Source organism: Coptis chinensis, chromosome 2 (assembly GCF_015680905.1).
Source record: "Coptis chinensis isolate HL-2020 chromosome 2, ASM1568090v1, whole genome shotgun sequence".
NCBI lineage: Eukaryota > Viridiplantae > Streptophyta > Magnoliopsida > Ranunculales > Ranunculaceae > Coptis > Coptis chinensis.
The window spans coordinates 56,192,146-56,205,395 of record NC_141457.1 but is presented as its reverse complement, the minus strand read 5'-3'; the positions used below and the strand labels follow the sequence as shown (position 1 = coordinate 56,205,395).

Genomic DNA, 13,250 nt, shown 5'->3' with positions numbered 1-13,250 from the left:
TTAGAGTGAGACAACATGCATCTCATTCTCTCTACAATGGTACGGTTCATTCTCTCTGCTATTCCATTCTGTTGTGGTATCTTGGGAACGGTCTGCTCATGACAAATCCTATGACTTTGGCAATACTCTTCAAACGGCCCAATGTACTTACCCCCATTATCTGAGTGAATACACTTCAACAACTTCCCAGTCTCTCTTTCCACCATGCTGTGGAATTTCTCAAACATGTCAAGTACTTCATCCTTGGTCTTCAGACTATAGGCCCATATCTTTCTTTACGCATCATCAATGAAGGTCACGAAGTATGAAGCTCCCCCATGGGACTTCACTTTTAGAGGACCACATAAGTCTGTGTGCACTAGTTCAAGGACATTGTTCTTTCTGTGAGACGGGAATCTTTGGAAAGACACCCTGTGTTACTTTCCTACCAAACAATGAGTACATGTATTTAAATGTGTACCTTTGATGTCTGGCAAGGCCTTTTGCTTAGCAAGAACTTCCATCCCTTTTATGCCCATATGACATACTCTTTTGTGCCACAGTTCGGAGGAAGCTTCTTCTTCAGCCGCATTCACTTCTGCTTTACACAAACTAGCCTGTGTTTTGTAAAGAGAGCAAGTTTTCTTCCCTCTGGCTACTACAATGGAACCTCTGCTCAGTTTCCATGCCCCGTTACCAAACGAGTTTACAAAGCCATCGTCATTTAATTTCCTAACCGAAATTAGGCTTAACTGTATGTCAGGGACATGTCTTACATCCTTGAGTGTCAAGGTGTAGCCGACATTGGTTTCTACATGAACATCTCCAATGCTTATAATCTTCGAGACGCCACTATTACCCATCCTCACTTTACCATATTCACCACAGCTATAGGTAGTGAAGAATCCCCTGTGCGGTGTGACGTGATAAGATGCTCTTGTATTTATCACCCACTCTATATCCTGACATGAGGTACTAAAACAGCACACACCACAATCTAATACAATTCCCACTAGATCATCGACTAGTGCAGTAGTATCTCTGCCTGTGTTTCTGTTCCTCTGCACCATGTCTTTATGTGCACAGTTATTCTTCTCATCCTTCTTCAGTGTTCTGCACTCATATATGAAGTGGCCCTTGGTGGCACAATAGTAACATTGCCTCTCTGCCTTAGGAGTTCTAGTTTCACCCCTAGATTAGCTTCTGTCATCACCTCTAGAACGAGATGGTTTTTTGTATCTATCTCTCCCTCATTTCTCTGTGACAAGGATCTCTGAGCGAGAGGAGCTACCTTTTGAACTCCTTCTAGTCTCCTCATTTAACAAAGACGTGGTAGCCATCTCCATGGTAAATATTCCATCCTTAGCTGCTCCGTGTAGAGAGACTGCTAATGTCTCCCAACTTTCGGGTAGAGAGCCTAATAGAAACAAAGCCTCAACTTTGTCTCCCAAATCAATTGTCACACCCCGAATTTCGACAGAATTCGGAAAAACAACTCTTCGATCTCCGAGGTGTGACGCACTCTCCACTTCCAAAAACCCATAAACAGTTTAAACATGCGGATAATTAAAAACCAATAAAAATTTCGAATTAACAAAAGTCCTCTTCATTACAAAAATTAACAAATGACAATACAAATAACTTTGTCTCAACTGAAACTCTATATCACCTCAAAGGAAAACAAATCCTATCTTGAAATGCGACGCTAACGCAAACCACAAGCAGCAACCAATCTTCTTCAACACTAAACCTGTCAAGACTTATCAACTATGTTCATTTAATGAACACACCCGATAAGCAAACATGCAAATCGGGTCAGCATTATAAAAATGCTGGTGTGAGTAGCTCTAAAATACAACATATAATTATACATATATATACACAATCCATACGGCAGTTAGTTCCTCCACCGAGGCGCCTTAACTTTCAACGACTAATATAACATCCTTAAGTACAATAATTAAGGCAAGTAGTTCCTCCACTGAGGCGCCTTAACTTCCCACTAACCACACAACAAACCATACGCATAATAAAAAGACATTTAGTTCCTCCACGAGGAGTCTTAGGTTCTAACTAAACTATAACCAGCCAAGCATATACAATCATCTATCTAAAGATATATCATTAACCAACATATTACCATAATTAGATTATTTCAGGCTTTCTTTGCGTGTCCCTAAAATCAAGTCGTATCTATGTCTTACCTAGTTTCCCTGGCTACCACAATCGCTTCCCAACGCCGAACATGTATATCCACATGCCTCCCCTTACATAATGAACCACTCGCGTATGTAACTACCCCCGCGGGGATGCCGCGATACCGTAACCCTCACACGGAAGCCATTATGCAAGTACTGCCACTATTCGGTATAAAATATCGCGCGTCTCGTTCTATTTTGCGAACTGAATAATCAAGCCACTATTCGGCTACGCCAGAAGGGCCATTCAGATTCACTGAAACGCCAGAAGGGCCAATCACATTACTTACGCCGAAGGCCATTCAGATTCACCAAAACGCCGGAAGGGCCAATCACATTACTTACGCCGAAGGCCATTCAGATTCACCAAACGCCGGAAGGGCCAATCACATTACTTTACGCCGAAGGCCATTCGATTCATCAAACGCCGGAAGGGCCAATCACATTACTTACGCCCGAAGGCCATTCAGATTCACTGAAACGCCAGAAGGGCCAATCACATTACTTACGCCCGAAGGCCATTCAGATTCACTGAAACGCCAGAAGGGCCAATCACATTACTTACGCCCGAAGGCCATTCAGATTCACCGAAACGCCAGAAGGGCCAAATCACATTACTTACGCCTGAAGGCCATTCAGATTCACTGAAATGCCAGAAGGGCCAAATCACATGAGTTGTGGTAGCTAGGTTCTAGGATTTTCGTTACGTAATTTATTCAAGTGTCATACATTTATGACTCATAAAAATTCCACTATATCACGTGCAGGTCAAATACCTTATTGCACCATGCCACAATATTTAGAAATATCTTAATATTATATCTCATAACTACTTTCATTATGTCACGTGCCAATATATTATTGCACTACTCACGTCAAAGCTTAATTAGATAATGACAAACAAGGTTATACAATGTTCGACAATATTTTATTATTACAATAGTCCATAAAATCAAATATGTGAAAAACTGGAAAAAGTCAACATTCCACAGTCAACGGACAAAGTCAACACGTCATGGTCAAAGTCAACACGTCGTTTCCATGTTCAACAGGTTCATGGTCATAGCCATGGTTCATGGCTAAGGTCAAGATGCATGGCTCATGGGCTCATGACCAAGGTAATGGTTCGGACCCAACTGGCCAAGCCCAAACCTTAGAACCCGAAAGTCTAAAGGTTGAAAAACCCATTTGGATATCTATTTTAAGTCTTATGGACTGGCCCCGAACAATATTAGAAACTGGCCCAAAAACACTTAAACTGAACTGGCCCAAAACTAAAATAGATTATTGGGCCCCAAACAAAACCAACTTAGTTATTCGGGCCAAGCCCAAGCAAAACATAAAATCAGTTTCAGCCCAACCAACAAAACAAATCAATTTCGGCCCAACTAAACAATTAAACTTAGCTACGGCCCATGACCAAGCCCAAGCCCGAAATAGCCATCTTCCTCATCCCACCAGCCACCACCGGCTTGAATTCCGGCCACCACTCCTCAGTTCATCAAATCGGTTTTACCCCAAATCAAAAACCAACCAACTTTAACAAAAGCAAAAACCAAAAATCATAAAATCAACACTCTTCCTAAATCCAGATCTGAAATACTTCCCGCCGCCATTAATGGCTGGTTCAAGCTTCCACCACCCCCATTTGCATCCCTTACACACTACACTAGCCCCCCAACATCGTCCAACCCACACAACAACCTTTCACTTAATCAAATCCACTGGGCGATTCTTTGGCCGCCATTAACAGCTTGTTTTCAAGCTTCCACCACCACCATTCAATCGACTAACAACCAAACAACATCCCACCATCATCACAACATAAATCACATTATCTAAGCTAGTTTCAATAAAAAAAGTTCAAAGCATAAACTGGTGATTTCTAGGTTGTAGCTTTGGCCGCCATTAACGACCACTACCGAGCTCCAACAGTTCAATCACCCATCTGAAACTGTATAACAGTTCAACCTCCAAACCGAAATCAACCCACACTACAATACAGTATAACAGTATTCAAGCCATGTACACGACCATTGTTTGTTTGGGCTCACGCCGCCATTAACGAGCCTAAATCAAACTTCGACAGTTTCATCTCAGTTTTCCGAGTTTCAACAGTTAGGACAGTTCAATATCAAATTTCAGAGAGTTAAGTTTTAACAACATGACAGATTTCAACAGAAAAGAAATTGACAATAACAAGGATTTTATAAAAGTAAAAATCTATAAAATATCTACTCACCTATATTAAAACTCAACTCGACGAATCCCTCCTCATCCGAATCGTCGCGTTCCACCCTCCAGCAAACGAGTTTCTAGCTCTGCCTCCATTTTTATTATTTTTTTATTCTCTAAAACCCTATTCTCTAGAACAATGTGATTATATACTTGGGTCTGAAACCCAAGCCCAACACAGACTTGGGCCCAGAAATCAGGCCCGCGTATCCCAAATCCAATCCAACCAATTTTTAAATAAATAATTTAATTAATTAATAAATAGAAAAATACGTATTTTAAATACGGGCGTTACATCAATCTTCATCAAATGCATCTAATTGATAGTATTCTATAATTCGTTAAGATGCTCAGACATTGAAGACCCTTCTTGGTACTTCGTGTCGGCAAACTTCTTAACGACCATCACTTTACTTCCGCCCGACTTCCTCTCATAAAGGTCTTCGAGTTTCTTCCACAAGCTGAATGATGTAGTCTCTTGGGACACATGGTGAAAAACACTGTCGTCAATCCACTATTGAATGTATCCAATCGCTTTTCTGTCAAGCTTTTTCCACTCAGCCTCATCAGTCTTTTCTGGTTTTACTCCCTCATTCTCAATGGGTAGTGCCAAGTCCTTGCAGTATAGCGAGTCTTCCATCTTGGCTTTCCAGATGGTGTAGTTCTTCCTATTCAGACTCGTCATGCGAGTGTTCACGGAATTGTCAATCTCTACAAGTTATTTAAACTCAAATCTTCTTTCAGGAGTTTTGTCAAACACCTTCCAACCAAGATTTGGATAACACCCTATGCTAATCTAACCTAGCTCTGATACCATTTGTTGGGGTTTATACCAATACCAATTGATTCCCCCACTACACAGATAACTTGTATTTGAACTCTTGTATTTGAACTCAATTCAACTCCAGACAAATTCTAAATATCAACTACAACATATACTAACATGCCCAACTCGCTAAACAACTATTAACAACAAATAATAATGTAAAGCGGAATTAAATGCATACCACAACACAAAGATATACCGTGGTTCGACCAATGGTGCCTACTTCCACAAGAGCTCGTCTTTATATAAAGTGAGAAGGAAGATTACAATCTCTCCTTTCAGTCTCTCACCTTACTATATCACTCTTATCTCTTTACAGGGTTGTATCTCTGTAAAGGTTATCTCTCAATCTTGATAGCTTTCAAGATTGGGTTTTTCTCGACTTTTGTCTCTTTTCTCTCGTGTTTTCTTGGGGTGTTAGGTTTTGCCAAAAACTCTAACTCTTATTGCAAACTCGCGGTCCATAATTTCTTCTCAAAATAGACTTGGGCGCGGATCGCACCTCGGGCAAGACCAAGTCTAGTGCGGGTCGCACTGAAGGTAATGGAACTCTTCCACGGCATGAATGGTCGGCTGTTGGTCAAACTGATCGGCGCTTGAGTCGCACTCAAACATTTTCACGCAGAATGAACTCCTTTTCTCTCTTCTCATGTGAGGGATAAAACCAACATTAAGTTGTATATTCCTAACAGATTTACCATATGAGATATACCACAATTTTTTTTTATTTTATCTTTATTTTTATTTTTTTCTGATTGGCAAATATCTTTTAAACTAGCTTATAGGCCCGTGCATATGCACCGGCTCTTTTGAAAACATGTAGATTTTTTTTAGAAAATTGGGACTACCGTTTTAGCGCTAACCCGTTTTAATTTTCTAACAAATTATTTTTAATGAGGTTTTAATTAAGTTTTAATTAGGAGAGACATTCTGTTTTAATAGGAGAAGGATTCTCCCTTTAATTAAAAGTGCTAGAATTTGTTTTAATAGGAAAATAATTCCCGTTATAATAAGAGAGGAATTCCCATTGTAAAAAAGGATTTCCGTTTTCAAATAGGAAATAAATTTATGTTTTAATAGGAGATGATGTGGAATTTTAATAGAACTCGAAAAATACCCTTTGTGGGAGCTTTAATATTAAGACATAGATGATATATACCACAAATTTTAACACTAGCTATCTAGTATGGTGTGTTTGTAAGCATGGAAACATTTCCACGTAAACTTGAGAGTATGCATGTTGTAAGTCCGTAGGTGTCCTGGGCTCCTGGCCATCAAACTAACTCATAGGCTTCAAAATTACTGAAACTTTGTTGCCATTTCAAAATTTTCAGATTTTTACATGTAGCATGCTCAGTTCTTTTGGGAGGTAGAAGTACCGATCAACACCTTCAGCTGGAAAAGCATCCCTATTCTAGCTCAAAATCACATCGAAATCTTTACAAGCAACACAAGTAGATGCCAAAGATTTTTACAAATTCATAATGTTTCAAGCAAAACTTCGAGTTTCAGCTCTTTAATAATATTCAGTCACTTCAGGAATGTTAAATGCACACGACAGAAGCACTACAAGTATTTCAATGCACACTATGTAGTGCCACAACAAAAGAACAAAGTTCAAAACTCTTTTAAATATCTGAGCAGGTAACTGATGGATGTCCAAGTATTATGGAAGCACTACCTAAGTTTGACACATGGAAACATGTTGAGAGCATTGAATGATGTGGCACAAGGCTGGCATGAGAATGTGGGAAGCACAGCATTGTAGGATCTGTCCTTTAAATGTTGTTTTTAGAGGAAGTTGGGAGGACTTTAAAGACAACCCCATCTACATGTGCATCTTCAATTAATTTATGGTTGAAGATGAAAAAAAGGGAACAGAACAAAAGGAAAAGCGTGATTCTTGTACCTTGTAAGGGAAGTCACTTTCTCCATTTTCTTTTCCCCATAAGCCTTGTATCACCCCGATTTCACCTAATTCCCTACCTTTTCCAGTAAATGACCAAAACATCCTACCTATTTTGGCTATTTTAAGAGCTTTTACTTTTCTGACTATGCTTGGTGTTAAACTTTAGACAATCTTTATTCTCATTTATAAGCAGACTAAGTTATAACTATGTTTTACTTTATCATTATTTTATTGGTATGATCAATAGCTTTAATAATATTATTGTTTTATTTTGGTTCACCAATTTGTCATCAACTATGTATTATTATGTATGTTAATAACAACTATGTAATATTATTATCATTTTGTTGATAGACTAACTGCCCTAACTTGTATAGATTTTATTTGTCATGTAAGTTAGGCAGTTAGTCTATCAACAAAATGACATCAATCTAAAAATAGGGGTGACAGTTTTGTACACGACCAGTAACTCTACACGAATGACACGAAATTAACAGGTTTGGATTGGAAAAAAAAGTTTTTGAGTTATTTAAGGGTTGACCCGCTAAGCTCGTCAAATAAATAAATTGGGTTAGAGTCACATATGTTAACCCGAATAACCCGTTAGTAGACCTGATTAGTTCTCGGGTCTAATAGATCGGGTTATCAACCCGTGATCTGTATAACTTGTTTTAAGATAAATTTCTTTATTTTTTAAGATTTCATCATCCCAGCTACCTTAAATAAACGACTAAAATGATAATGATTAGCCGTGATATTGATTCATTCAATTAATATATGTTTTGTTATTTAATTTTTATTGATATGTAATTGAATTATGGATGATTCTTTAGAATTAATACATATTTTTTATAAATAAAATCATAAAATATTAAATATTTTGCATACAAGTTATTTGTAAATCCGATTTGAAATTGACCCGCTGGCTGCCTGGCTTAATGGGTCACCCGTTGTATGGACGAGTTGGGTTTGGATTTGAAAAACTCGACACGATTAGTAGTTGGATTAGGTTTGAGTTTGAGTTTGCTCTCCTAACACATGACCCGAATATAACACCATATGAACCCGACCCACACAACTCATTGCCACCCTATCTTAAAGTTATTAGTTGTTTTAAAACTTTTCAAATCAATCTTCGCTTCCCTTCAACCTCTCTGTAATCAAAATTAATAAATTATATGACAAAGAAAAAAACGTTTTCATTTCTTACAAAACTAATTCATGATAAAACAACCAATTTTTTTTTAACCACAAGGACAAATAAGTAACACAAATTATCTCACACTAGCCTTGCTTTCATTTTCAGCAATGCTGTCTTCTTGATCAAAAGATTAATAAGTTTTCCTGTTTTATTGATTTATTGATTTTAATAATACAAAAGAGAGTGTGAAAGCTACATGAGAAGAACCTTAATAGACTATAGGCCTAATAAGCCTAAAGGAAAAATAAAAAGTTGGCGTGTGAGGTGTGAGAAAGAGAAATGAAGAGGCATCTGTGCCAGCAATGTATGTGATGGATCAAAGCTTTGCTCTCAGTCAAAGCTGGCCTTTAATTTATTATTTTATTTTTTCCTCCACCTCATTTTACACTCTTTGAATTTTTTTTCTTTCTTTGCTTAAAAGCCAGAGTCCCTCTTCTTCCTCCACATCTCTCTCTCTCTCTCTCTCTCTCTCTCTTCTCTCTGTAATGAGAGAAAAACTCAACATCTGAGAAGAAAAAGGTTAATGGTGTTATAACCATGACAACTTCTCCATGTTTAGGCAATGGAGAAAAGAAGCATTGGTGGCTTAGCAACAAAAAGGTTACATTTTTACATTTTTTTTCACTACATGTTTAGACATTTTGGGACATTAGTGTGTTTTGTTTAGCTTCAAATACTAAAAGAATGGATATTTTTCGTGTTTGTAATGGTTTGAAACAGATTGTAGATAAGTATGTTAAAGATGCAAGAGCTCTTATTGCAACACAAGAACAATCAGAGATGGTTACAGCACTCAATCTTATTGATGCAGCGCTTGCACTCTCGCCTAGATATGAAGCAGCATTGGAACTCAAAGCTAGAACACTTCTTTATTTGAGAAGATTTAAGGAAGTGGCTAATATGCTTCAGGAATACATTCCTAGCTATAAAATGGTATCTGAAGAATTGACTACTTCTTCAGATAATAGTTCTTTACAGATTTCAAGAGAAAGAGTGAAGCTTCTTTCTGATAATTCTTCATCAACTGATTCATCTGATAGAGAGTCTTCATTCAAATGCTTTTCTGTTTCTGATCTGAAGAAGAAAGTTTTGGCTGGGCTATGCAAACAATGTGATAAAGAAGGTCAATGGAGGTAATTTATTTATGTCTATTTATTTATTTATTGTGATTTTTTGTGGATTGATATGGAGGATCATTGGAATGAATGGTGTCTCACTATACTTGTGTGTGTAATGCAGGTACTTGGTATTGGGTGAAGCTTGTTGCTATCTTGGATTAATGGAAGATGCAATGGTTCTCCTACAAACAGGAAAACGCCTTTCTTCCGCTGCATTTCGAAGAGAAAGCATATGCTGGTCTGAGGACAGCTTTACCTTGTCTGATGCAGCATTAAGCAATGACATGAATAACACCACGCCGCCTCCGTCCGAGGCTGAGAGGGTATCACAACTTTTAACTCACATTAAACTTCTCCTACGTCGTCGTGCGGCAGCACTTGCTGCCCTTAATGCTGGTCTTTACTCGGAGGCCATTCGGCATTTCTCTAAGATAGTAGACAATCGTCGAGGAACCCCACAAGGTTTCCTTGCTGAATGTTATGTTCATAGAGCAGCTGCATATCGTGCTGCAGGGCGAATTGCGGAATCAATTGCTGATTGCAATCGCACCCTTGCACTTGATCCTACTTGTCTTCCAGCCCTAAGCACAAGAGCCTCTCTCCTTGAGACAATTAGATGCTTACCCGATTGTTTACATGATCTTGAACACTTGAAGCTACTCTATGACTCAATTCTCCGAGACAGAAAACTTCCAGGACCTTCCTGGAAGCGACAACATATTAGGTACCGTGATGTCCCCAGCAGTCTCCGTGAACTTGCGTGTAAGATTCAAGCATTGAGGGAAAGAATTAAATCAGGCGAAATAGGCAATGTGGATTACTATGCTTTGATTGGGCTACGACGAGGGTGTTCCCGATCAGAATTGGAGCGAGCCCATTTATTGCTTTGTTTGCGACACAGGCCTGATAAGGCCACACTTTTTATTGATCGGTGTGAGTTTGTGGATGACCGTGATCTTGATTCAGTTAAGGATCAAGCAAGGATGTCAGCATTGATGCTCTACAGACTACTTCAAAAGGGGTATACAAATGTGATGAATATAATCATGGATGAGGAGGCAGCAGAGAAACAAAGGCAGAAGGCTGCAGCTGCCGTGGCACTACAGGCAGCAGCAGCTGCTACTACCGCAGCTATCCAAGTTCCAACTCTAGAAACAAAAGTAGAAGAGAAACTAGAACCCATTGTTCGAATTCAAGATAAATGCCCAGTGCAGTCGACAGATTATGCAATAAGTTGCATTACTTTGCGGGAGAAAAATAGTGCAATGGCGACAACTACAGCAACAGCTGCATCAGTTTTCCAAGGGGTATTCTGTAGAGACATTGCGGTCGTTGGGAACTTGTTATCACAAGTTAATTTCACCCGTCAGATTCCGGTGAATTATGAAGCATTGAGCTGCTGAATAAATCGGAATAAATTGTGGGTTGTCAGATTTCACCGGACTAGAGATCTGATTCTTTCTTTGTACAAAAGCAATGCAATAGCCGGGAAATTTTGTCACCTTTTATTACGTAGTTAGTTCTTTGTATTAGTTACTTTAGTTATGTTTTTGGTCCCAAGTTTATGTACATATCTTTCTACCTATTAATCTAATGAGTTGCTTCTTCTACATTATATTGTATATTGTTTTGTTATTTTTTTGAATGATCTGAGAATTTATGATGGATATTGTTTGCAGGTAAGTAGTTGTGTTGTTACTTTGGGTTTTCTGACTATCTTTTTGTCTGTCTATCTTTTCTATTTCCCTGAGGTTCTCTGTGAGTATGTGGGGGACCAAATAAGTCCAATGACAAATTGACAATAACAGTATAGTACATGAGTTATTTAATTCCCTTATTTAATTGGTTCACATATGATATGGATATCTCTGATGTAAAGTGATGAACTGATAAACAATTAAATGGGACTGCACCCTGCACCTGCACCTGCAGGTTCATTTGAATTGACGGGGTTGGTTACTTGGTTTTGAGTTTTAACTTTTCATGAACGTGTCGATGTACTGCATTGTGGGAATCCTAGAATGAATAGTTGTACTGTTTAGGTACTTGCTTGCAGAACTCTTGATAGAGATTATGGAAATTGAGGTATTTTTCCATGCTATATTACATAGTTACATGAAGATTTTTTGTTCTGCATTTAGACATTGCTGCAAGAACCCATTGTTATGATTTATAACTCTCTAGTACTATACGTCTATACTACATGGATATCTTCTCATTATTTTTAGAAACAGAATTGGCTAGTCCAGGGGAATGGGGGACTCTTGACTTATTATTGGTTTATTCAGTTTCAACTTTCAACTCAGAGATTGAAAGGTACAAATGGAAGTTCTTTTGTGATGGATTAATCAAGCCAAGGCTGCCAAGCCAATCAAAATCAATGAGGAATATGCTTTAAGCTAATTAAAACTTATAAGCAAGCCAAAAGCCCAGAACCAATGAAGCTGATCAATGCCAAATGTGAGACAATTTTGAGCATTTGATGAGCTATGTCCGTATTCCCACAATTTCTCTCTTTGCTATTTACAGGCTCAAACTGCTCTTCAAGATCTTCTCTTTTCATCTTTGTCCTTCAAGCCATTATCTCATATTACATCCAGTACGTGATTAGGTAGACCTGTAATACAAAAATCTGAGTGTTTTCACAAACGAGGAGCAGTGTGTAAAAGCCTCTTTTAAGTCTTAAAAGCATACATCTCTCCTTGTGGAGCTTCTGTAATGCCTAAATCTACACATCCCAAGTACTTGTAATTCCATGCAAACTCGATTCATCAGATTATTGATTACATTATCAATTTGATATCAAGGAACATAACACCTGTTGCTCTTCTTATCATTATGGTAGGTCCTTATCTTATATTCTTATTGGGGTACGTTCTTGTCTTTGGATAATAGGTCAATTATTTTCGCAAGAGTAATATATTGATTATATTCGAATCTGCATCTATTGCTTTCTGCCTTTGCCCTTAGCTTGCTTGGGAGTTGGAAGAACATAATTTAGTTAATAATTCAACTGGTGAGTCTAATAACAACTCTGAATGCCACATATTTTATCTAGGTGGTGCTCTGGGATCTTTGGTAATCAATTCATAAATCCACGTTATTTGATGGTAAAGAGGTATTATCAAGAACTATAGCTTATAATTAAACTACCCACTTGCACTACATACATTTATCAAAATTATTGTTTCTAACGACATTTAGATGAAAATAATACATAAATCTCACCAAACAGGTAAATAGCAAAGTTTGCACTTGTGGGGCACATGCAAATCTCCGACTAGTTGCAATCCCATTACTGTAACTGGTTTTTCTTTTAAGAAATGCTTCCATCATTATACTGCTGCAATTAAGTACTTCCAGAAGAATTTGACAGATCAATTAAAGTTAATTACAGCCCACAGTTGCTATGATCGGTTTTCTGCTCACTCTTCAAACTGCCTATGTGCAGATCAGGGCATATTATTCTCATTCAAAGATAACGCCAAAGTTAGCTATATGCCTATTCCCCTATCTCAATATTCAATACCACTTCACAGTTCGAATATTTGTTACCTTTAAAATAGAAATCTCGTTGATTTTCATTCTGATACGGCATATAAGTGTAGTTGAGAATCTTGATGCCCACTTAAATGCCGATCTATGGAATCCCGACACGTCAAATATATCGTGTATTATTGATGTTGATTCCTCAATTTTGCAGCATTTATAACCAAAGGCCAAAAGTTAACTATATCGACTACACAAAACTGGTAGACATCGAGGATTTATTGAAATTTGGAAG

General features: G+C 38.0%; 1 protein-coding gene across 1 annotated transcript; it reads left to right on the top strand.

Annotated features, from left to right (window-relative positions):
• The first annotated feature begins 8,765 nt into the window (after nucleotides 1–8,765).
• LOC147516729 (uncharacterized) lies at nucleotides 8,766–11,076 on the top strand. The gene is made up of 3 exons (XM_086589200.1): nucleotides 8,766–8,948; nucleotides 9,069–9,481; nucleotides 9,588–11,076. The coding sequence occupies exons 1-3, from the start codon at nucleotides 8,886–8,888 to the stop codon at nucleotides 10,867–10,869; spliced, it is 1,758 nt and encodes a 585-aa protein (XP_086445326.1). The 5' UTR covers nucleotides 8,766–8,885; the 3' UTR covers nucleotides 10,870–11,076.
• The last annotated feature ends 2,174 nt before the right edge of the window (nucleotides 11,077–13,250 follow it).

Coding starts and splice junctions, on each gene's coding strand:
- LOC147516729 (XM_086589200.1), top strand. CDS start 8,886: ATGACAACTTCTCCATGTTTAGGCAATGGAGAAAAGAAGCATTGGTGG. Junction 8,949..9,068: donor GGTGGCTTAGCAACAAAAAG/GTTACATTTTTA, acceptor GGTTTGAAACAG/ATTGTAGATAAGTATGTTAA. Junction 9,482..9,587: donor GATAAAGAAGGTCAATGGAG/GTAATTTATTTA, acceptor TGTGTAATGCAG/GTACTTGGTATTGGGTGAAG.